This window comes from Bombina bombina, chromosome 2, assembly GCF_027579735.1.
Source record: "Bombina bombina isolate aBomBom1 chromosome 2, aBomBom1.pri, whole genome shotgun sequence".
NCBI lineage: Eukaryota > Metazoa > Chordata > Amphibia > Anura > Bombinatoridae > Bombina > Bombina bombina.
This window is the reverse complement of record NC_069500.1, coordinates 635,216,537-635,240,217: the sequence shown is the minus strand read 5'-3', so window position 1 is coordinate 635,240,217 and position 23,681 is coordinate 635,216,537. Positions and strand designations below refer to the sequence as shown.

Genomic DNA, 23,681 nt, shown 5'->3' with positions numbered 1-23,681 from the left:
TACATGTCGAGCCCTTCAGTCCACTCCTCAGCCATCAGTGGCTCAGTGCATGGAGGTAATCGGATTGATGGTGGCGGCAATGGACATCATTCTGTTTGCTCGGTTTCACCTCAGGCCGCTGCAGTTAAGCATGCTCAGGCAGTGGAATGGGGATTATTCAGATTTGTCTCCTCGAATAACCCTGGAACAGGAGACGAGGGACTCTCTTCAATGGCGGTTGTCTCTGGATTATCTTTCCCAGGGGACATGCTTTCGCAGACCTTCATGGGTGATTCTGAAAACGGACGCAAGCCTTTTGGGATGGGGAGCAGTCTGAGGCTCTCTAAAGGCTCAGGGAGTATGGACTTAGGCAGAGTCTCTTCTTCCTATCAACATCCTAGAGCTAAGGGCGATTTTCAATGCTCTTCGGGCCTGGCCTCAGTTGGCTTCGGCCCAGTTCATCAGGTTCCAGTCGGACAACATAACGACAGTGGCTTATATCAATCATCAGGGGGGAACGAGGAGTTTCTTAGCGATGACCGAAGTAGCCAAGATAATCCGGTGGGTGGAGGCCCATTCTTGCCATCTGTCAGCGATTCACATCCCAGGGGTGGACAACTGGGAGGCGGATTTTCTGAGCAGGCAGACTTTTCATCCGGGAGAGTGGGAACTCCATGTGGAAATATTCTTCAGCCTAATTCTCAAATGGGGTCGGCTTCTTGGTCCTTCAGCCTAGCATATCTATTCCCCCCGTTTGCTCTTCCTCCCTGGGTTATTGCTCGGATCAAACAGGAGAAGGTATCAGTGATCCTCATCGCTCCTGCGTGGCCTCGCAGGATTTGGTATGCCGATCTGGGGGACATGTCATCCCTGCCACCTTGGAAATTTCCTTTGAGGAAGGACCTTCTCATTCAAGGACCCTTCCTTCACCCAAATCTAGCTTCTCTGAAGCTGACTGCTTGGAGATTGAACGCTTAATCCTATCCAAGCGGGGTTTCTCTGATTCGGTCATAGAAACCTTAATTCAGGCGCGTAAACCTGTAACTAGAAGGATTTACCACAAGATATGGCGTAAATATCTTTATTGGTGTGAATCCAAGGGCTACTCATGGAGTAAAGTTAGGATTCCCAGGATTTTGTCTTTTCTCCAAGAAGGATTGGAGAAGGGTTTATCGGCAAGTTCCCTAAAGGATCAGATCTCTGCCTTATCTGTTTTGTTACACAAGCGTCTGGCAGATGTCCCAGATGTTCAATCTTTTTGTCAGGCTTTGGTTAGAATTAGGCCTGTGTTTAAACCAATTGCTCCTCCATGGAGTCTGAATTTAGTTCTAAAAGTTCTTCAAGGGGCTCCGTTTGAGCCTATGCATTTCTTAGATATTAAGTTGTTATCTTGGAAGGTTTTGTTTCTTGTTGTCATTTCTTCAGCTCGAAGAGTGTCTGAGCTTTCGGCATTGCAATATAATTCACCTTACCTTATTTTTCATTCGGATAAGGTAGTTTTACGTACTAAACTTGGTTTTCTTCTTAAGGTTGTTTCTGACAGGAACATTAATCAGGAGATTGTTGTTCCTTCCTTGTATCCTAATCCTTCTTCTCAAAAGGAACGTCTTTTGCACAGTTTGGACGTGGTTCGTGCTTTGAAGTTTTATTTGCAAGCGACTAAGGACTCTCGTCAGTTGTCCTCTTTGTTTAACGTTTTCTCTTGGAAACGTAAGGGTCAGAAAGCTACGGCTACCTCTCTTTCTTTTTGGCTGAAGAGTATCATCCGTTTTGCATATGAGACTGCTGGACAGTAGCCTCCTGAAGAAATTACGGCTCATTCCACTAGGGCGGTTGCTTCCTCATGGGCATTCAAAAATGAAGCGTCTATAGAACAGATTTGCAAAGCTGCAACTTGGTCTTCTCTTCATACTTTTTCTAAATTTTACAAATTTGATACTTTTGCCTCTGCTGAGGCTGTTTTTGGGAGAAAGGTTCTTCAAGCATTGGTGCCTTCTGTTTAGGTTTCCTGTCTTGTCCCTCCCTTATCATCCGTGTACTCTAGCTTTGGTATTGTATCCCACAAGTAAGGATGAAATCCATGGACTTCTCGTGTCTTTAAAAAGAAAAGAAAATGTATGCTTACCTGATAAATTTGTTTATTTTTAGACACAATGAGTCCACGGCCCGCCCTGTTCTCTGAGACAAGTTTATTTATTTTTGTAAACTTCAGACACCTCTGCACCTTGGCTTTTCCTTTCTCTTCCTAACTTCGGTCGAATGACTGGAATGGGAGGGAAGGGAGAAGCTATATAACAGCTCTGCTGTGGTGCTCTTTGCCTCCTCCTGCTGACCAGGAGGCATAATCCCACAAGTAAGGATGAAATCCGTTGACTCATCATGTCTAAAAAGAAACAAATTTATCAGGTAAGCATACATTTTCTTTTTATTATGCATTTGTTGATTATGCCAATGTACTGTATTTACTGGTCCTTTTAACTCCACAACCTTATGACGCTCTATGCCATCCTTAGGACGGCATAGAACGTCATAGCCGTTTAGCTGTACTAAAGCCAAAGGCTCTTCCTAAATGAGATTGCGGGCTTGAAGGCTTGCCTAGCGTCAAAGGCACTCCCCACTTACCTGATCCCATCATTAAAATCACACAATCGCATGAACGATTGTGTGATTTCAATTTTGTAGTTATTTCTTTTGTTCTGTGTAGACAAATATGTACGGGCAGGAAGGGGTTAACATTCTCTCATGAAAATGAGCTACATTTCAGCAAAAGAGAGAAAGAGGTACATTTGCTAGCAGAAGTAAACGTCATAGTTTTTTTTTTTTAAATGTAGTTCCCATGTCAATCAATGATGTTTACTTTTACCTTCCTTGTCCCTTTAAAAGGACAGGAAACACATTTTTTTTTCTTTCATTACTCAGGTAGAACATACAATTTTAAACAAATTTCCAATTTACTTATCACATTTGCTGAAGGAGCAGCAATGCACCACTGGGAACTAGCTGAGCACATCAGATAAGCCAACAACAAGAGGCATGCATGAGCAGACACCAATCAGCAGCTACCTCCCAGTAGTTTTATTGCTGATCCTAAACCTACCTAGGTATGCTTTTTAATAGAGGATACTAAGATAACAAAGCAAATTAGATAATAGAAGTAAATTTGAAAGTTTAAATTTGCAAGATCTATCGGAATCATGGGGGGGGGGGAAATCGGGCTTCATGTCCCTTTAACATCACAGAAATGGTTATGTAGAAAAAAGAAGCATGGAATCCAGTGTTTTGTTATCAATTTGAATTTCTGTTTATGGTAACTGTCATATACTGTCAACCAGTGGGAGGAATTATAGAAACTGAATTTGTTTGTGGTTAGTGTCCCAAACCTTAATATTGGATGCAAAAACTAATGCAAGAAAATAGAAAATCGACTTTCAGTAATGGAATTTTCTTCTTCAGAATGGCAGACTTCGCAGTGGGGATCACATTTTAAAAATTGGAGAGACAGACCTTGCAGGTATGAGCAGTGAACAGGTTGCTCAGGTCTTAAGGCAATGTGGGAACAGAGTGAAACTTGTTATTGCAAGAGGTCCAATGGAGGATTGCTCTGCTGGAATACATGTCAGTGTCCAGACCCCTCCGTCATTAACAACAGTACCCGAAACACAGGTAAGGGTAGAAAAAAACAAAAACTTTTAGTATGATATTCCTGTTTCAGTGCTGTTGAATGTCAGTGCCATTTTCCATTGCAATTCATTTTTTTAGACTGTCTTTTACAAAAGATGCAGATCTTTACAGAACATTAAAGTGACACTCAGGTCAAAATTAAACTTTCATGATTCAGATAGAGCATGCAATTTTAAACAACTTACTTCCATTAACAAAATGTGCACAGTGTTTTTTCCAGTGCAGGAATTCACAGAATATACGTATATGCATTTGTGATTGGCTGATGGCTGTCACATGATTCAGTAGGAGTGGAAATAGACATTTGTCAGAAAAAATATACTTCTTATTTGAAGTTCAGACAAACACCTAGATTCAGAGTTCTGCGTTAGCCGTCAAAAGCAACGTTAAGGGGTCCTAACGCTGCTTTTGGCCGCCCGCTGGTATTTAGAGTCAGACAGGAAAGGGTCTAACGCTCACTTCCTCACCGCGACTCCAGGCTACCGCAGATCCCCTTACGCCAATTGCGTATCCTATCTTTTCAATGGGATCTGCCTAACGCCGATATTTGGAGTCTTGGGAAAAGTGAGCGGTAGACCCTCTACCGACAAGACTCCTACCGCCAAAAAAAGTCAGTAGTTAAGAGCTTTATGGGCTAACGCCGGAATATAAAGCTCTTAACTACTGTGCTACAAAGTACACTAACACCCATAAATTACCTATGTACCCCTAAACCGAGGCCCCCCCCACATCGCCGCCACTATAATACATTTTTTTAACCCCTAATCTGCCGACCGGACACTGCTGCCACCTACATTATACCTATAAACCCCTAATCTGCTGCCCCTAACATCGCTGACCCCTATATTATATTTATTAACCCCTAATCTGCTTCCCCCAACGTCGTCGCTACCTTACCTACACTTATTAACCCCTAATCTGCCGACCGGACCTCGCCACCACTATAATAAATGTATTAACCCCTAAACCGCTGCACTCCCGCCTCGCAAACACTATAATAAATGTTATTAACCCCTAATATGCCCTCCCTAACATCGCCGCCACCTACCTACAATTATTAACCCCTAATCTCCCGCCCGCACCATCGCCGCTACTATAATAAAGTTATTAACCCCTAAACCTAACTCTAACCCTAACACCCCCTAACATAAATATAATTTCTTTCATGTAATTAGCAAGAGTCCATGAACTAGTGACGTATGGGATATACATTCCTACCAGGAGGGGCAAAGTTTCCCAAACCTCAAAATGCCTATAAATACACCCCTCACCACACCCACAATTCAGTTTTACAAACTTTGCCTCCTATGGAGGTGGTGAAGTAAGTTTGTGCTAGATTCTACGTTGATATGCGCTCCGCAGCAAGTTGGAGCCCGGTTTTCCTCTCAGCGTGCAGTGAATGTCAGAGGGATGTGAGGAGAGTATTGCCTATTTGAATGCAGTGATCTCCTTCTACGGGGTCTATTTCATAGGTTCTCTGTTATCGGTCGTAGAGATTCATCTCTTACCTCCCTTTTCAGATCGACGATATACTCTTATTTATATACCATTACCTCTGCTGATTTTCGTTTCAGTACTGGTTTGGCTTTCTACAAACATGTAGATGAGTGTCCTGGGGTAAGTAAATCTTATTTTCTGTGACACTCTAAGCTATGGTTGGGCACTTTATTTATAAAGTTCTAAATATATGTATTCAAACATTTATTTGCCTTGACTCAGAATGTTCAACATTCCTTATTTTCAGACAGTCAGTTTCATATTTGGGATAATGCATTTAAATCAATCATTTTTTCTTACCTTAAAAATTTGACTTTTTTTCCCTGTGGGCTGTTAGGCTCGCGGGGGCTGAAAATGCTTCATTTTATTGCGTAATTCTTGGCGCGGACTTTTTTGGCGCAAAAAATCTTTTCTGTTTCCGGCGTCATACGTGTCGCCGGAAGTTGCGTCATTTTTTGACGTCCTTTTGCGCCAAAAATGTCGGCGTTCCGGATGTGGCGTCATTTTTGGCGCCAAAAAGCATTTAGGCGCCAAATAATGTGGGCTTATTATTTGGCGCCAAAAAATATGGGCGTCGCTTTTGTCTCCACATTATTTCAGTCTCATTTTTTCTTTGCTTCTGGTTACTAGAAGCTTGTTTATTGGCATTTTTTCCCATTCCTGAAACTGTCATTTAAGGAATTTGATCAATTTTGCTTTATATGTTGTTTTTTCTCTTACATATTGCAAGATGTCTCACGTTGCATCTGAGTCAGAAGATACTTCAGGAAAATCGCTGTCTAGTGCTGGAACTACCAAAGCTAAGTGTATCTGCTGTAAACTTTTGGTAGCTATTCCTCCGGCTGTTGTTTGTATTAATTGTCATGACAAACTTGTTAAAGCAGATAATATTTCCTTTAGTAATGTACCATTGCCTGTTGCAGTTCCTTCAACGTCTAAGGTGCAGAATGTTCCTGATAATATAAGAGATTTTGTTTCTGAATCCATCAAGAAGGCTATGTCTGTTATTTCTCCTTCTAGTAAACATAAAAAATCTTTTAAAACTTCTCTCTCTACAGATGAATTTTTAAATGAACATCATCATTCTGATTCTGATGACTCTTCTGGTTCAGAGGATTCTGTCTCAGAGATTGATGCTGATAAATCTTCATATTTATTTAAAATGGAATTTATTCGTTCTTTACTTAAAGAAGTACTAATTGCTTTAGAAATAGAGGATTCTGGTCCTCTTGATACTAATTCTAAACGTTTAGATAAGGTATTTAAATCTCCTGTGGTTATTCCAGAAGTTTTTCCTGTTCCTAATGCTATTTCTGAAGTAATTTCCAGAGAATGGGATAAATTGGGTAATTCATTTACTCCTTCTAAACGTTTTAAGCAATTATATCCTGTGCCGTCTGACAGATTAGAATTTTGGGACAAAATCCCTAAAGTCGATGGGGCTATTTCTACCCTTGCTAAACGTACTACTATTCCTACGTCAGATGGTACTTCGTTTAAAGATCCTTTAAATAGGAAAATTGAATCCTTTCTAAGAAAAGCTTATCTGTGTTCAGGTAATCTTCTTAGACCTGCTATATCTTTGGCTGCAGCTTCAACTTTTTGGTTGGAGACTTTAGCGCAACAAGTAACAGATCATGATTCTCATAATATTATTATTCTTCTTCAGCATGCTAATAATTTTATCTGTGATGCCATTTTTGATATTATCAGAGTTGATGTCAGGTTTATGTCTCTAGCTATTTTAGCTAGAAGAGCTTTATGGCTTAAAACTTGGAATGCTGATATGGCTTCTAAATCAACTCTACTTTCCATTTCTTTCCAGGGTAACAAATTATTTGGTTCTCAGTTGGATTCTATTATCTCAACTGTTACTGGTGGGAAAGGAACTTTTTTACCACAGGATAAAAAATCTAAGGGTAAAAACAGGGCTAATAATCGTTTTCGTTCCTTTCATTTCAACAAAGAACAAAAGCCTGATCCTTCATCCTCAGGAGCAGTTTCAGTTTGGAAACCATCTCCAGTCTGGAATAAATCCAAGCCTTCTAGAAAGGCAAAGCCTGCTTCTAAGTCCACATGAAGGTGCGGCCCTCATTCCAGCTCAGCTGGTAGGGGGCAGGTTACGTTTTTTCAAAGAAATTTGGATCAATTCTGTTCACAATCTTTGGATTCAGAACATTGTTTCAGAAGGGTACAGAATTGGTTTCAAGATGAGACCTCCTGCAAAGAGATTTTTTCTCTTTCCCGTGTCCCAGTAAATCCAGTGAAAGCTCAAGCATTTCTGAATTGTGTTTCAGATCTAGAGTTGGCTGGAGTAATTATGCCAGTTCCAGTTCTGGAACAGGGGATGGGGTTTTATTCAAATCTCTTCATTGTACCAAAGAAGGAGAATTCCTTCAGACCAGTTCTGGATCTAAAAATATTGAATCGTTATGTAAGGATACCAACGTTCAAAATGGTAACTGTAAGGACTATCTTGCCTTTTGTTCAGCAAGGGCATTTTATGTCCACAATAGATTTACAGGATGCATATCTGCATATTCCGATTCATCCAGATCATTATCAGTTCCTGAGATTCTCTTTTCTGGACAAGCATTACCAGTTTGTGGCTCTGCCGTTTGGCCTAGCTACAGCTCCAAGAATTTTTACAAAGGTTCTCGGTGCCCTTCTGTCTGTAATCAGAGAACAGGGTATTGTGGTATTTCCTTATTTGGACGATATCTTGGTACTTGCTCAGTCTTTACATTTAGCAGAATCTCATACGAATCGACTTGTGTTGTTTCTTCAAGATCATGGTTGGAGGATCAATTCACCAAAAAGTTCATTGATTCCTCAGACAAGGGTAACCTTTCTGGGTTTCCAGATAGATTCAGTGTCCATGACTCTGTCTTTAACAGACAAGAGACGTCTAAAATTGATTTCAGCTTGTCGAAACCTTCAGTCACAATCATTCCCTTCGGTAGCCTTATGCATGGAAATTCTAGGTCTTATGACTGCTGCATCGGACGCAATCCCCTTTGCTCGTTTTCACATGCGACCTCTTCAGCTCTGTATGCTGAATCAATGGTGCAAGGATTACACAAAGATATCTCAATTAATATCTTTAAAACCGATTGTACGACACTCTCTAACGTGGTGGACAGATCACCATCGTTTAATTCAGGGGGCTTCTTTTGTGCTTCCGACCTGGACTGTAATTTCAACAGATGCAAGTCTCACAGGTTGGGGAGCTGTGTGGGGATCTCTGACGGCACAAGGAGTTTGGGAATCTCAGGAGGTGAGATTACCGATCAATATTTTGGAACTCCGTGCAATTTTCAGAGCTCTTCAGTCTTGGCCTCTTCTGAAGAGAGAATCGTTCATTTGTTTTCAGACAGACAATGTCACTACTGTGGCATACATCAATCATCAAGGAGGGACTCACAGTCCTCTGGCTATGAAAGAAGTATCTCGAATTCTGGTTTGGGCGGAATCCAGCTCCTGTCTAATCTCTGCGGTTCATATCCCAGGTATAGACAATTGGGAAGCGGATTATCTCAGTCGCCAAACGTTGCATCCGGGCGAATGGTCTCTTCACCCAGAGGTATTTCTTCAGATTGTTCAAATGTGGGAACTTCCAGAAATAGATCTGATGGCGTCTCATCTAAACAAGAAACTTCCCAGGTATCTGTCCAGATCCCGGGATCCTCAGGCGGAAGCAGTGGATGCATTATCACTTCCTTGGAAGTATCATCCTGCTTATATCTTTCCGCCTCTAGTTCTTCTTCCAAGAGTAATCTCCAAGATTCTGAAGGAATGCTCGTTTGTTCTGCTGGTAGCTCCGGCATGGCCTCACAGGTTTTGGTATGAGGATCTTGTCCGGATGGCCTCTTGCCATCCGTGGACTCTTCCGCTACGACCAGACCTTCTGTCGCAAGGTCCTTTTTTCCATCAGGATCTCAAATCCTTAAATTTAAAGGTATGGAGATTGAACGCTTGATTCTTGGTCAAAGAGGTTTCTCTGACTCTGTGATTAATACTATGTTACAGGCTCGCAAATCTGTATCCAGAGAGATATATTATAGAGTCTGGAAGACTTATATTTCTTGGTGTCTTTCTCATCATTTTTCTTGGCATTCTTTTAGAATTCCGAGAATTTTACAGTTTCTTCAGGATGGTTTAGATAAAGGTTTATCCGCAAGTTCTTTGAAAGGACAAATCTCTGCTCTTTCTGTTCTTTTTCACAGAAAGATTGCTAATCTTCCTGATATTCATTGTTTTGTACAAGCTTTGGTTCGTATAAAACCTGTCATTAAGTCAATTTCTCCTCCTTGGAGTTTGAATTTGGTTCTGGGGGCTCTCCAAGCTCCTCCGTTGGAACCTATGCATTCATTGGACATTAAATTACTTTCTTGGAAAGTTTTGTTCCTTTTGGCAATCTCTTCTGCCAGAAGAGTTTCTGAATTATCTGCTCTTTCTTGTGAGTCTCCTTTTCTGATTTTTCATCAGGATAAGGCAGTGTTGCGAACTTCTTTTGAATTTTTACCTAAAGTTGTGAATTCTAACAACATTAGTAGAGAAATTGTGGTTCCTTCATTATGTCCTAATCCTAAGAATTCTAAGGAGAAATCATTGCATTCTTTGGATATTGTTAGAGCTTTGAAATATTATGTTGAAGCTACTAAGTCTTTCCGAAAGACTTCTAGTTTATTTGTTATCTTTTCTGGTTCTAGAAAAGGCCAGAAAGCTTCTGCCATTTCTTTGGCATCTTGGTTGAAATCTTTAATTCATCTTGCCTATGTTGAGTCGGGTAAAACTCCGCCTCAAAGGATTACAGCTCATTCTACTAGGTCAGTTTCTACTTCCTGGGCGTTTAGGAATGAAGCTTCGATTAATCAGATTTGCAAAGCAGCAACTTGGTCCTCTTTGCATACTTTTACTAAATTCTACCATTTTGATGTATTTTCTTCTTCTGAAGCAGTTTTTGGTAGAAAAGTACTTCAGGCAGCGATTTCAGTTTGAATCTTCTGCTTATGTTTTTCATTAAACTTTATTTTGGGTGTGGATTATTTTCAGCAGGAATTGGCTGTCTTTATTTTATCCGTTTTATCTTGCGTGGAAAGATCCACATCTTGGGTAATCATTATCCCATACGTCACTAGCTCATGGACTCTTGCTAATTACATGAAAGAAAACATAATTTATGTAAGAACTTACCTGATAAATTCATTTCTTTCATATTAGCAAGAGTCCATGAGGCCCGCCCTTTTTTTGGGGTGGTTATGATTTTTGTATAAAGCACAATTATTCCAATTCCTTATTTTATATGCTTTCGCACTTTTTTATCACCCCACTTCTTGGCTATTCGTTAAACTGAATTGTGGGTGTGGTGAGGGGTGTATTTATAGGCATTTTGAGGTTTGGGAAACTTTGCCCCTCCTGGTAGGAATGTATATCCCATACGTCACTAGCTCATGGACTCTTGCTAATATGAAAGAAATGAATTTATCAGGTAAGTTCTTACATAAATTATGTTTTAAATGAAACGAAATAATATTCCTAAAATTAACTAAATTAATCCTATTTAAAACTAAATACTTACCTATCCAATAAACCCTAATATAGCTACAATATAACTAATAGTTACATTGTAGCTATTTTAGGATTTATATTTATTTTACAGGCAACTTTGTATTTATTTTAACTAGGTACAATAGCTATTAAATAGTTAATAACTATTTTATAGCTACCTAGTTAAAATAAGTACAAAATTACCTGTAAAATAAATCCTAACCTAAGTTACGAATACACCTAACACTACACTATCATTAAATTAAATAAATTACCTACAATTAGCTAAATTAAAATACAATAAAATAAACTATTCTATAATACAAAAACAAACACTAAATTGCAAAAAATAAAAAAGAATTACAAGAAGTTTAAACTAATTACACCTAATCTAAGCCCCCTAATAAAATAAAAAATCCTCCCAAAATAAAAAAATGCCCTACCCTAGGGCTTTTTGCGGGGCATTGCCCCAAAGTAATCAGCTCTTTTACCTGAAAATAAAAATACAATACCCCCCCCAATTTTACAACCCACCACCCACATACCCCTACTCTAACCCACCCAAACCCCCCTTAAAAAAAAATATCGCTAACCCCTGAAGATCATCCTACCTTGAGTCGTCTTCACCCAGCCGAGCCGAATTCTTCATCCAAGGTGGGCAAGAAGAGGTCCTCCATCCGGTAGAAGTGTTCATCCAGGCGGCGTCTTCAATCTTCATCCATCCGCAGTGGAGCGGAGCCATCTTCAAAGGAGCCGACGCGGAGCCATCCTCTTCAACCGACGACTTCCCGACGAATGAAGGTTCCTATAAGGGACGTCATCCAAGATGGTGTCCCTTCAATTCCGATTGGCTGATAGAATTCTATCAGCCAATCGGAATTAAGGTAGAAAAAATCTGATTGGCTGATTACCGACAAAACTCTAAATCTAGCCGTAAGTGTTATTGCATTGTCTTGTTATCATGCATTTGTTGATTATGCAGTTATTCTGTATGTTCTGGTCCTTTAAAGGGACAGTATACACCAATTTTCATATAACTGCATGCAATAGACACTACTATAAAGAATAATATGCACAGATGATACTGATCTAAAAATCCAGTATAACACTGTTTAAAAACTTACTTAGAAGCTCCCATTTTAGCTGTGTTAAAATAATTAGCTAGAACACCCACTCCAAGTGGGAAATATTCCGACACTCCCCTCTCCCCCTTCAATCTCCCCCTTCCGCATTCACAAAGACCGCTGCTCCATAACCTGTCCGCCTGCTCTGAGCAGGCGGACACACATCGCCGGAAATCAACCCGATCGAGTACGATCGGGTTGATTGAAACCCCCCCCTGCTGGCGGACGATTGGCTGCAAGTCTGCAGGGGGCGGCGTTGCACCAGCAGCTCTTGTGAGGAGATATCAGGTCCGCCAGACCTTGATAACTAGAGGCAAAAATGTCTGGCTTTGCTGTAATGGTGCGCAGAGCATTGTGGCTGAAATCTTGGTCAGCTGATGGATCATCCAAGTCTAAGCTTTCAGCGATTCCTTACAAGGGTAAGACCTTGTTTGGACCTGGTCTGAAAGAAATTATTTCTGATATTACGGGTGGAAAATGTTCTTTTCTCCCACAATACAAGAAACATTGACCGAAAAGGACGGCAGAGTAATTTTTGTTCCTTTCGTAATTTCAGAGGAAAGTCTTCCCCTTCTTCTTCCATGCAGGAACAATCCATGTCCTCCTGGAAGCCCAGTCAGTCTTGGCATATGGGGAAGCAATCTAAAAAACCTGCAGCTGACTCTAAATCGGCATGAAGGGTTTGCCCCCGATTCAGGAGCAGATCAAATGGGGGGCAGACTTTCTCAGTTTTCTCAAGCATGGATAAGAGATGTCCCAGACGCCTGGGCTGTGGACATAGTATCTCAGGGTTACAAATTGTAATTCAAGACTTTTCCTCCCAGGGGCAGGTTTCACCTCTCAAGATTATCTGCAGACCAGATAAAAAGAGAGGCGTTCTTGAAGTGTGTTCAGGATCTTTCCTCCCTGGGAGTGATTGTTCCAGTTCAGGGACAGGGTTGAGGCTTCTATTCCAATCTGTTTGTAGTTCCCAAAAAAGAGGGAACTTTCCAACCTATTTTGGACCTCAAATGTCTAAACAAGTATCTCAGAATATTTTCCTTCAAGATGGAGACTATCCGCTCCATTCTTCCTTTGGTACAAGAGTGTCAGTTCATGACGACCATAGACCTAAAGGATGCGTACCTTCATGTTCCCATTCACAGGGATCATCACAAATTTCTGAGATTTCCCTTTCTGGAAAACACTTTCAGTTTGTGGCTCTTCCGTTTGGCTGTTTCACAGCTCCCAGAATTTTCTCAAAGGTTCTGGGGCTCTCTTGGCAGTTATCTGGTCCCAGGGAATTGCAGTGGCGCCCTATTTGGACGACATTTTTGTTCAGGCGTCATCTTTTCTACAAGCAAAATCTCACACAAAAATATTGTTGTTTTTTCTACGGATGGAAAGTGAATCTGATAAAGAGCTCCCATATTCAAGCTTCAAGGGTAGTCTTCTTAGGGATGATTAATGAAAACATTTCTGAGGGAGGTCAGAAGAGCCAAAGTTCTTTCCTCTTGCCTCTCTCTACAGTCTACTGTTCTTCCGTCAGTGGCTCAATGTATGGAGGTAATAGGGCTGGTTTTAGCTTCCATGGACATCATTCCCTTTGCTCGTTTCCATTTAAGAGCTCTGCAGTTGTTCAGTCAATAGAATGGGGATAATGCGGATCTGTCTCAGAGGATAAATCTAGATCAGTCGACAAGAGACTCTCTTCCATGGTGGATTTCTCAGGAGCATCTCTCTCAGGGCACATGCTTTTGGATACCTTCCTGGGTGATTGTGACAATGGATGCCAGCCTGCTAGGCTGGGGAGCAGTCTGGGACTCTTTAAGGGTGCAGGGACTTTGGACTCGGGAGGAGTCTGCTCTCCCCATCAACATCTTGGGGTTGAGAGCGATTTACAATGCTCTGATGGGTTTGCCTCAGTTGTCCTTAGCCCTGTTTATCAGGTTCCAGTCAGACAGCATAAATTCAGTGGCTTACATCAACATCCAGGGAGGAACTTGGAGTTCCTTAGCCCTGAAGGAGGTGGCTCGGATTATTCAGTGGGCGGAAGCTCACAATTGCTGTCTATCTGCCATCCACATTCCAGGAGTGGACAACTGGGAGGCGGATTTCCTGAGCAGACAGACCTTTCATCCCGGGGAGTGGGAACTCCATCCGGAGGTGTTCTCCAGCTTAACCCTCAAATGGGAGGTGCTGGAGTTGGATCTGATGGCATCTCGGCGGAATGCCAAGCTTCCAAGGCACGGTTCAAGGTCAAGAGATCCTCAGGCCGCTCTGATAGATGCGGTAGCGGTCCCTTGGGTTTTCAGGCTAGCGTACCTGTTTCCTCCGTTTGATCTCCTTCCACAAGTCATTGCTTGTATCAAACAGGAGAGAGCATTGGTGTTTCTAATAGCACCTGCGTGGCCTTGCAGGATCTGGTATGCAGACCTAGTGGAGATGTCATCTCTCCCATCGTGGAAACTGCCTCTAAGGAAGGACCTTCTGATTCAGGGTCCCTTCCTTCATCCAAATCTCGTTTCTCTGAGACTGACTGCTTGGAGATTGAATGCTTAGTTCTGTCCAAGCGTGGTTTTTCTGAGTCGGTCATTGAGACCATGATTCAGGCTCGCAAACTTGTTACTAGAAAGATATGGTGTAAATATCTTTATTGGTGTGAATCCAAAGGCTACTCTTGGAGTAGGGTCAGGATTCCTAGGATGGTCTGGAGAAGGGTTTGTCAGTCAGTACTCTGAAGGGTAAGATATCTGCATTATCTGCATTATCCGTTTTGCTTCATAAGGGTTTGGCAGACGTGCGAGATGTGCATTCTTTTTGTCAGACATTGGTCAGAATCAGGCCTGTGTTTAAGTCTGTTGCTCCTCCTTGGAGCCATAACCGTGTTCTTAGAGTTTGCAGTAGGCTCCGTTTGAGCCTTTGCATGCCATTGATATTAAGTTGTTATCTTGGAAGGTTTTGTTTCTTATTGCTATCTCTTCTGCTCAGAGAGTCTCGGAACTCTCAGCTTTGCAGTGTGAATCACATTATCTTACCTTTCATGCCGATAAGGCGGTTCTTCGTACTAAGTTTGGTTTCCTTCCTAAAGTTGTTTCGGTTAGAAATATGTCCTAATCCTTCCTCTCATAAGGAACGTTTGTTGCACAACTTGGATGTTGTGCGGGCTCTTAAATTTTATCTGCAGGCGACTAAGTATTTTGAGGCGGCACGCTCACCCTCTCCTGAAGCAACCGGTGCTGGTTATCAAGTATCCCCCGGTACAGTGAGTCTTCTCACGGCTTTCTGGAAGCTCTCTTGAGGACATAGCTGACGAGGTGACGGAGATCACGCCCACAGCATCCGGAGCACCCAAACAGGACTTGGTGACTGTGCTTTATGTTGTTTTCCACACTGTACAAGTTATTTTAATCCTTTGTGATTTTTGCCAAATTAAACGGTGTTACACTTAGAGTTGGTCGCGCTCTGTGTCTTTCTTCTTTTGGACTAAGTATTTTCGCCAGTCTTCTGCCCTGTTTGTCTGTTTCTCTGGGAAACGTAAAGGTCAGAAAGCTACTGCTACTTCTCTTTCTTTTTGGTTACGAAGTATAATTCGTTTGGCTTATAAGACTGCTGGACAGCAGCCTCCTGAGAGATTTATGTTTCATTCTTGGGCTTTCAAAAATGAAGCTTCTGTAGAACAAATTTGCAAGGCTGCAACTTGGTCTTCTCTACATACTTTTTCCAAATTTTTCCCACTGGATAATCTTGGTTTTCTCTGTCATGGCTAAGCAACTCTAGAGTTTCCTCCCTAATGATTGATGTAAGCCTCTGAAGTTATGTTGTCCGACTGAAACCTGATCAACTGGACTGAAGCTAACTGAGGCCAGGCCAGAAGAACATTGAAGATTGCCCTCAGTTCTAAGATATTTATGGGGAGAACTGACTCCTCCCGAGTCCATAGACCCTGAGTCTTTAATGAGCCCCAGACTGCTCCCCATCCCAGCAGGCTAGCATCAGAAGTCACAATCACCCAGGAAGGTCAGCAAAAGTAAGTTCCCTGTGAGAGGTGATCCTGAGACAACCACCACAGAAGAGAGTCCCTTGACGCCTGATCCTGATCTATTTGCGGAGACAGATTCACATAATCCCCATTCCATTGACTGAGCATGCATAACTGCAGAGGCCTGAGATGGAACCGAGCAAACTGTATGATGTCCATAGCTGACACCATCAGACCAATTACCTCCATACACTGAGCCACTGACGGCCGGAGAGGACTGAAGTGCAAGACAAGAATTGAAGATCTTTGTTTTTCTGGCCTCTGTCAGAAAATTTTTCATTGATAGAGAATCTATGATTGTTCCCAAGAATACCACTCTTGTAGCTGGAATCAAGGAACCTTTTCCCAAATTCACCTTACATCCGTGAGAACGCAGAAAAGACACCAACATCTCCATGTAAGAGTTTGCTTGTTGAAAAGATGGTGCCTGAACCAGAAAGTCGTCCAGATACGGCGCCACCGCAACACCTTGCAATCGAAGCACCGCCAGCAATGCTCCCAGGACCTTTGAGAAAAGTGCTGGTCTAGGAAAGCAAATCTCAGAAACTTGTGATGGTCCGTGTGGATGGGAATATACAGATACACATCCTTCAGATCTTCCTTGGTCATGAATTGGCCCTCTTGGACCAAGGGAAGAATGGAACGAATAGTGTCCATTTTGTAAGACGGAACTCTGAGGAACTTGTTTTATGCTCTTGAGGTCTAAAATTGGTCTGAAGGTTCCCTCCTTTTTGTGAACCATGAACAGATTGGAATAGAATCCCAGACAATGCTCCTGTATTGGAACAAGAACTATCACTCCCATGTCGGAAAGATCCTGAACACAACTTAAGAATGCCTCTCTCTTTATCTGGTCTATGGATAACCTGGAGAGAAGGAACCTACCCCTGGGAGGAAAGGTCTTGAACTCTAACTTGTATCCCTGGCACACGATGTCCACCGCCCAAGGATCCGGGACATACCGAACCCAAGCTTGAGCGAAAAAAAAATTCTGCCCCCCACAAGATCCACTCCCGGATCAGGGACCCTTCATGCTGACTTAAGAGTCAGTAACAGGCTTCTTAGATTGCTTCCCCTTGTTCCAAGACTGATTTGACTTCCAGGAGGAATTTTCTGAAAGACTGTTCTTGCTTGGAAGAGGAGGGGGAAGGCAAACCTGAAAAGTTTCGAAAGGAACGAAAATTACTCTGACAACCCTTCTGCTTATTTCTCTTATCCTGGGGAAGAGAATGCCCCTTTCCTCCCGTAATATCAGAAATAATCTCGCCAAACCCAGCCCAAACAAGGTCTTACCCTTGTAAGGAATCGACAAAAGCTTAGATTTAGAGGACACATCCGCAGACCAGGACTTCAACCATAAAGCTCTGTGTGCCAGAACAGCAAAGCCAGAAATCTGCTCCCAACTTTATAACCTGTAAGTAAGCATCCGTAATAAAGGAATCTTTGCTCCCAACTTTATAACCTGTAAGTAAGCATCCGTAATAAAGGAATTGACCAACTTTTTTTCTCTCCTTTCCCTTTGGTTGAATGACTTAGAAATGGAAGTGCAGAATACTGTTATATTCTGCACAGCCATTGGCTGCACACTCTAGTGACCTATTTATAACTGTCCCTAATTGGCCACAGCAGAGAAGGTAACCTAGGTTACAACATGGCAGCTCCCATTGTTTTATGGACACTGAAACTTTACACTTATTTTGTCACTATTTCAACAACTAATGAAATGTCAAAAAATACATCTACATGATATTATCAGACTAAGGGCTGTAATTTTCCTCTTACTCATTTACTGTACCCACACATATTATATACCATTTTCTTGCCGTTAAATGGACTTTCTAAAGATACCATTATTTTCATCATATCTTATAATTTACTATAAAATAAATATAAAATATGATGAAAAAAATTAAAAAAAACACACACTTTTTCTAACTTTGACCCCCAACATCTGTTACACATCTACAACCACCAAAAAACACCCATGCTAAAAGTTTCTAAATTTTGTCCTGAGTTTAGAAATACCCAATGTTTACATGTTTTTTGCTTTGTTTGCAAGTTATAGGGCAATAAATACAAGTAGCACTTTATTTTCAAAATTAACGATAGTTACAGTGTAACACTGATATCTGTCTGGAATCCCTGAATATCCCTTGGCATGTATATATATTTTTTAGAAGACAACCCAAAGTATTGATCTAGTCCCATTTTGGTATATTTCATGCCACCATTTCACCGCCAAATGTGATCAAATATTTTTTTGTTTTCACAAATGTTTTCACAAACTTTAGGTTTCTCACTGAAATTATTTATAAACAACTTGTGCAATTATGGCACAAATGGTTGTATATGCTTCTCTGGGATCCCCTTTATTCAGAAATAGCAGACATATATGGCTTTGGCGTTGCTTTTTGGTAATTAGAAGGCCGCTAAATGCCACTGCGCACCACACGTGTATTATGCCCAGCAGTGAAGGGGTTAATTATGTGGCTTGTAGGGTGCTTGCAGGGTTAATTTTAGCTTTAGTGTAGAGATCCCACCTGACACATCCCACCCCCTGATCCCTCCCAAACAGCTCTCTTCCCTCCCCCACCCCACAATTGTCCCCGCCATCTTAAGTACTGGCAGAGTACTAAGTCTGCCAGTACTAAAATAAAAGTTTTTTGTGTATGTATTTAAAAAAACAAACAAACAAACAAAAAAACATATTCTGCTGTGTAGGATCCTCCCTTAGCCCCCAACCTCCCTGACCCCCCCCAACAGCTCTCTAACCCTCCCCCTCTACCTTATTGTGCGCCATCTTGGGTACTGGCAGCTGTCTGCCAGTACTCAGTTTGCCTTAAAATTATGGGGGTTTTTTTGTTTTGTTTTTTAATTTTCTGTAGTGTAGCTGCCCCCCCTCAATATCCAACCCCTCCCTCCCAGATCCCTTAGCTAATAATTACCACCCTCCCCACCGAATGCACTAACTGAAATGTTTCATAGTGTAGCAGTTCTCACCTGCTCTCGCCCCTGTGCACGCACCCGCCGCCCCTGTCCACGAGTGAGCACCTGTGCGCACCCCTGTTGACGCCGCTCCCTCTTGATCCTTCTTCCCATCGATGGCCGCCCACCCGCCTCCCACATCGGCTCCCACCCATTATTGATCACGACCATCGATGGCCGATGCAGAGAGGGCCACAGAGTATCTCTCTCTGCATCAGATGGCTAAAATTTGTTATTGCAGGATATTGAGGCATCACTGCAATAACATGAAAGCGGCTGGAAGCGATCAGGATCGCTTCCACCGCTTTCAAACACCGACGACGTACAGGGTACGTCCTTGGTCGTTAAGGACCTTTTTTTGTAGGACGTACCCTGTGCGTCGTTGGTCCTGACATGAAACAAGCCCCACTGGCACTTTGAGAAGCTGCAGTATTTAAAATACTGGTGCACTGAGACTATCTAGCTATTCTTCACAGGCACGTGCAGAGAAAAATGCTAACACTAAAACTAGGGTTGCCACCCGTTCCTTAAAATACAGAATAAGTTACACATGCTGCAGGGTGTGCAGGGAGGAATATGAATAGTGCTGTCCAGAAACACAATACATGTTCCTCCCTGCACACCCTGCAACATGTGTAACTCATAGGTGTCCAGGAAAACATAGCTGAGGTGGCAACCCTAACTAAAACCGTAATGACTTTAACTAGAAGCATTTTTGCCAATACATGTATATTGCAAATATGTTTCTATTCAAAGATGTAATTCATCTATGTGCATTTAAATTTTTACAGAATAACCCTTTAATTGTACTTGGCGTTTAGTAGAAACTTCACAGAAGTGTTCAAGGCTCCTTATATTTCTTTCATGTAATTAGCAAGAGTCCATGAGCTAGCGCCGTATGGGATATACATTCCTACCAGGAGGGGCAAAGTTTCCCAAACCTTAAAATGCCTATAAATACACCCCTCACCACACCCACAATTCAGTTTTACAAACTTTGCCTCCCATGGAGGTGGTGAAGTAAGTTTGTGCTTGATTCTACGTTGATATGCGCTTCGCAGCAGGCTGAAGCCCGGTTTTCCTCTCAGAGTGAATGTCAGAGGGATGTGAGAGAGTATTGCCTATTTGAATACAATGGTCTTCCTCTAGGGGATCTATTTCATAGGTTCTCTGTTATCGGTCTTAGAGATTTCTTCTCCTACCTCCCTTTTCAGATCGACGATATACTCTTATATACCATTACCTCTACTGATTCTCGTTTCAGTACTGGTTTGGCTATCTACTTTATGTAGATGAGTGTCTTAGGGTAAGTAAGTCTTATTTCTATTTATGACACTCAAAGCTATAGTTTGGGCACTTTATATGTAAAGTTCTAAATATATGTCTTTAAACTTATATTTGCCATGATTCAGGATAATCAGTATTCCTTCATTCAGACTGTCAGTTTAATTTTTTGGGAAAATGCATATACATTTCTTTTTTCTTACCTTAATTTTCAATTGAACTTTTTTTAAAAAAAATTGCGGGCTGTTAGGCTCGCGGGTGCAGAAAATGCTTCTATTTATTGCGTCATTTTTGGCGCGAGATTTTTTGGCGCAAATTTTTTTCGTAATTTCCGGCGTCATAGTTGGCACCGGAAGTTTAAACGTAATTGCTTCATTTTTGACGCATGTGTATTGCGGACGTTTTTTTGGCTCCAAAAAATATGGGCGTCATTCTTGGCGCCAAAATGTGTGGGCGTCATTCCTGGCGCCAGTTTTTTTCACACTATTTCAGTCTCACTATTCAGTTGCTTCTGGTTTTCTAGAAGCTTGTTTTATTTTGCATTTTTTCCCATTCCTGAAACTGCCATTTAAGGAATTTGATAATTTTGCTTTATATGTTGTTTTTTCTTTTACATATTGCAAGATGTCACTACCTGACCCTGGATCAGAATCTACTTCTGGAAAGACGCTGCCTGATGTTGGTTCTACCAAAGCTAAGTGCATTTGTTGTAAACTTTTGGTAACTGTTCCTCGGCTGTTGTTTGTGATACTTGTCATGATAAGCTTTCAAACGCAGATAGTATTTCCATTAGTAATAATCCATTACCTGTTGTTGTTCCTTCAACATCTAATGTTCAGGATGTTCCTGTTAACGTTAAAGAATTTGTTTCTAAATCTATTCGGAAAAGGCTCTGTCTGTTATTCCTCCTTCTGCTAAACGTAAGAGGTCTTTTAAAACTTCACATATTTCAGATGAAATTTTAAATGACCACCATCATTCTGACTTATCTATTTCTGATATGGATCTATCTGATTCAGAAGATTCTACCTCAGATATTGACACTGATAAATCTTCATATTTATTTAAGATGGAATTTATTCGTTCTTTACTTAAAGAAGTGTTGATTGCTTTAGATATGGAGGAGTCTAGTCCTCTTGATATTAAAACTACTAAGCGTTTAAATGCAGTTTTTAAACCTTCTGTAGTTATTCCAGAAGTTTTTCCAGTTCCTGATGCTATTTCAGAAGTAATTTCTAGGGAATGGAATAGTCTGGGTACTTCTTTTACTCCTTCTCCAAGGTTTAAGAAATTGTACCCTTTGCCATCTGACAGATTAGAGTTTTGGGATAAAATCCCCAAAGTTGATGGGGCTATTTCTACTCTTGCTAAACGTACTACTATTCCTACGGCAGATAGTACTTCGTTTAAAGATCCTTTAGATAGGAAGCTTGAATCCTTTCTAAGGAAGGCTTATTTATGTTCAGGTAATCTTCTTAGACCTGCTATTTCTTTGGCTGATGTTGCTGCAGCTTCAACTTTCTGGTTGGAGGATTTAGCGCAACAAGTGTCAGACCATAATGTTTATAGCATTATTAAACTCCTTCAACATGCTAATAACTTTATGTGTGATGCCATTTTCGATATCATTAGAATTGATGTCAGGTACATGTCTTTAGCTATTTTAGCTAGAAGAGCTTTATGGCTTAAGTCTTGGAATGCAGATATGACTTCTAAGTCAACATTGCTTTCTCTTTCTTTCCAAGGTAATAAATTGTTTGGTTCTCAGTTAGACTCAATAATTTCAACTGTTACTGGGGGGAAGGGAGCCTTTTACCTCAGGATAAAAAATCTAAAGGTAAATATAGGGCTGCTAATCGTTTTCGTTCCTTTCGTCAGAATAAGGAACAAAAGCCTGACCCTTCCTCTAAAGGAACAGTTTCCGTTTGGAAACCTTCTCCAGTCTGGAATAAATCCAAGCCTTTTAGAAAGTCAAAACCAGCTCCCAAATCCGCATGAAGGTGCGGCCCTCATTCCAGCTCAGCTGGTAGGGGGCAGGTTACGATTTTCAAAGATGTTTGGATCAATTCGATTCAAAGTCTTTGGATTCAGAACATTGTTTCACAAGGGTACAGAATAGGTTTCAAGGTAAGACCGCCTGTGAGAAGATTTTTTCTTTCACGCATTCCAGTAAACCCAGTGAAGGCTCAAGCGTTTCTGAAATGTGTTTCAGATCTGGAGTCAGCTGGGGTAATTATGCCAGTTCCAGTTCTGGAACGGGGCCTGGGGTTTTATTCAAATCTGTTCATTGTTCCAAAGAAAGAGAATTCTTTCAGACCGGTTCTGGATCTAAAAATATTGAATCGTTATGTAAGGATACCAACATTCAAAATGGTGACTATAAGGACTATTCTGCCTTTTGTTCAGCAAGGGCATTATATGTCCACAATAGACTTACAGGATGCATATCTTCATATTCCAATTCATCCGGATCACTATCAGTTCCTGAGATTCTCTTTTCTAGACAAGGATTACCAGTTTGTTGCTGTTCCTTTTGGTCTAGCTACAGCCCCAAGGATCTTTTCGAAGGTTCTCAGTGCCCTTCTCTCTGTAATCAGGGTGCAGGGTATTGCGGTATTTCCTTATTTGGACGATATCTTGGTACTTGCTCAGTCTTTACATTCTGCAGAATCTCACACGAATCAACTTGTGTTGTTTCTTCAAAGACATGGTTGGAGGATCAATTTACCAAAGAGTTCCTTGATTCCTCAGACAAGGGTAACCTTTTTAGGTTTCCAAATAGATTCAGTGTCCATGACTTTGTCTCTTATAGAAAAGAGACGTCTGAAATTGGTTTCAGCTTGTCGAAACCTTCAGTCTCAATCTTTCCCTTCGGTAGCTTTATGCATGGAAATTTTAGGTCTCATGACTGCTGCATCGGACGCAATCCCTTTTGCTCGTTTTCACATGAGACCTCTCCAGCTTTGTATGCTAAATCAATGGTGCAGGGATTATACAAAGATATCACAATTAATATCCTTAAATCCCAATGTTCGTTCTTCTCTGACTTGGTGGTTGGATCACCATCGTTTAGTGCAAGGGGCCTCTTTAGTTCGTCCAACCTGGACTGTAATCTCAACAGATGCGAGTCTTCTAGGTTGGGGAGCTGTATGGGGATCTCTGACATCGCAGGGGGTTTGGGAATCTCAGGAGGCGAGATTACCAATCAATATTTTGGAACTCTGTGCGATTTTCAGAGCTCTTCACTTCTGGCCTCTTCTGAAGAGAGAATCATTTATTTGTTTTCAAACAGACAATGTCACAACTGTGGCATATGTCAATCATCAAGGGGGGACTCACAGTCCTCAGGCTATGAAAGAAGTATCTCGGATACTTGTATGGGCGGAATCCAGCTCCTGTTTAATTTCTGCGGTTCACATCCCAGGTATAGACAATTGGGAAGCGGATTATCTCAGTCTCCAGACGTTACTTCCGGGCGAATGGTCTCTTCACCCTGAGGTATTTCTTCAGATTGTACAAATCTGGGGGCTTCCAGAAATAGATCTGATGGCCTCTCATCT

General features: G+C 41.4%; 1 protein-coding gene across 1 annotated transcript in view; it reads left to right on the top strand.

Annotated features, from left to right (window-relative positions):
- MPDZ (multiple PDZ domain crumbs cell polarity complex component) overlaps positions 1–23,681 on the top strand; it is a 754,223-nt gene that overhangs the window by 214,347 nt on the left and 516,195 nt on the right. Inside the window, exon 8 of the mRNA XM_053699987.1 lies at positions 3,433–3,642. Within this exon, the coding sequence (XP_053555962.1) occupies positions 3,433–3,642 (210 nt within the window). The remainder of the gene's footprint in view (positions 1–3,432; positions 3,643–23,681) is intronic.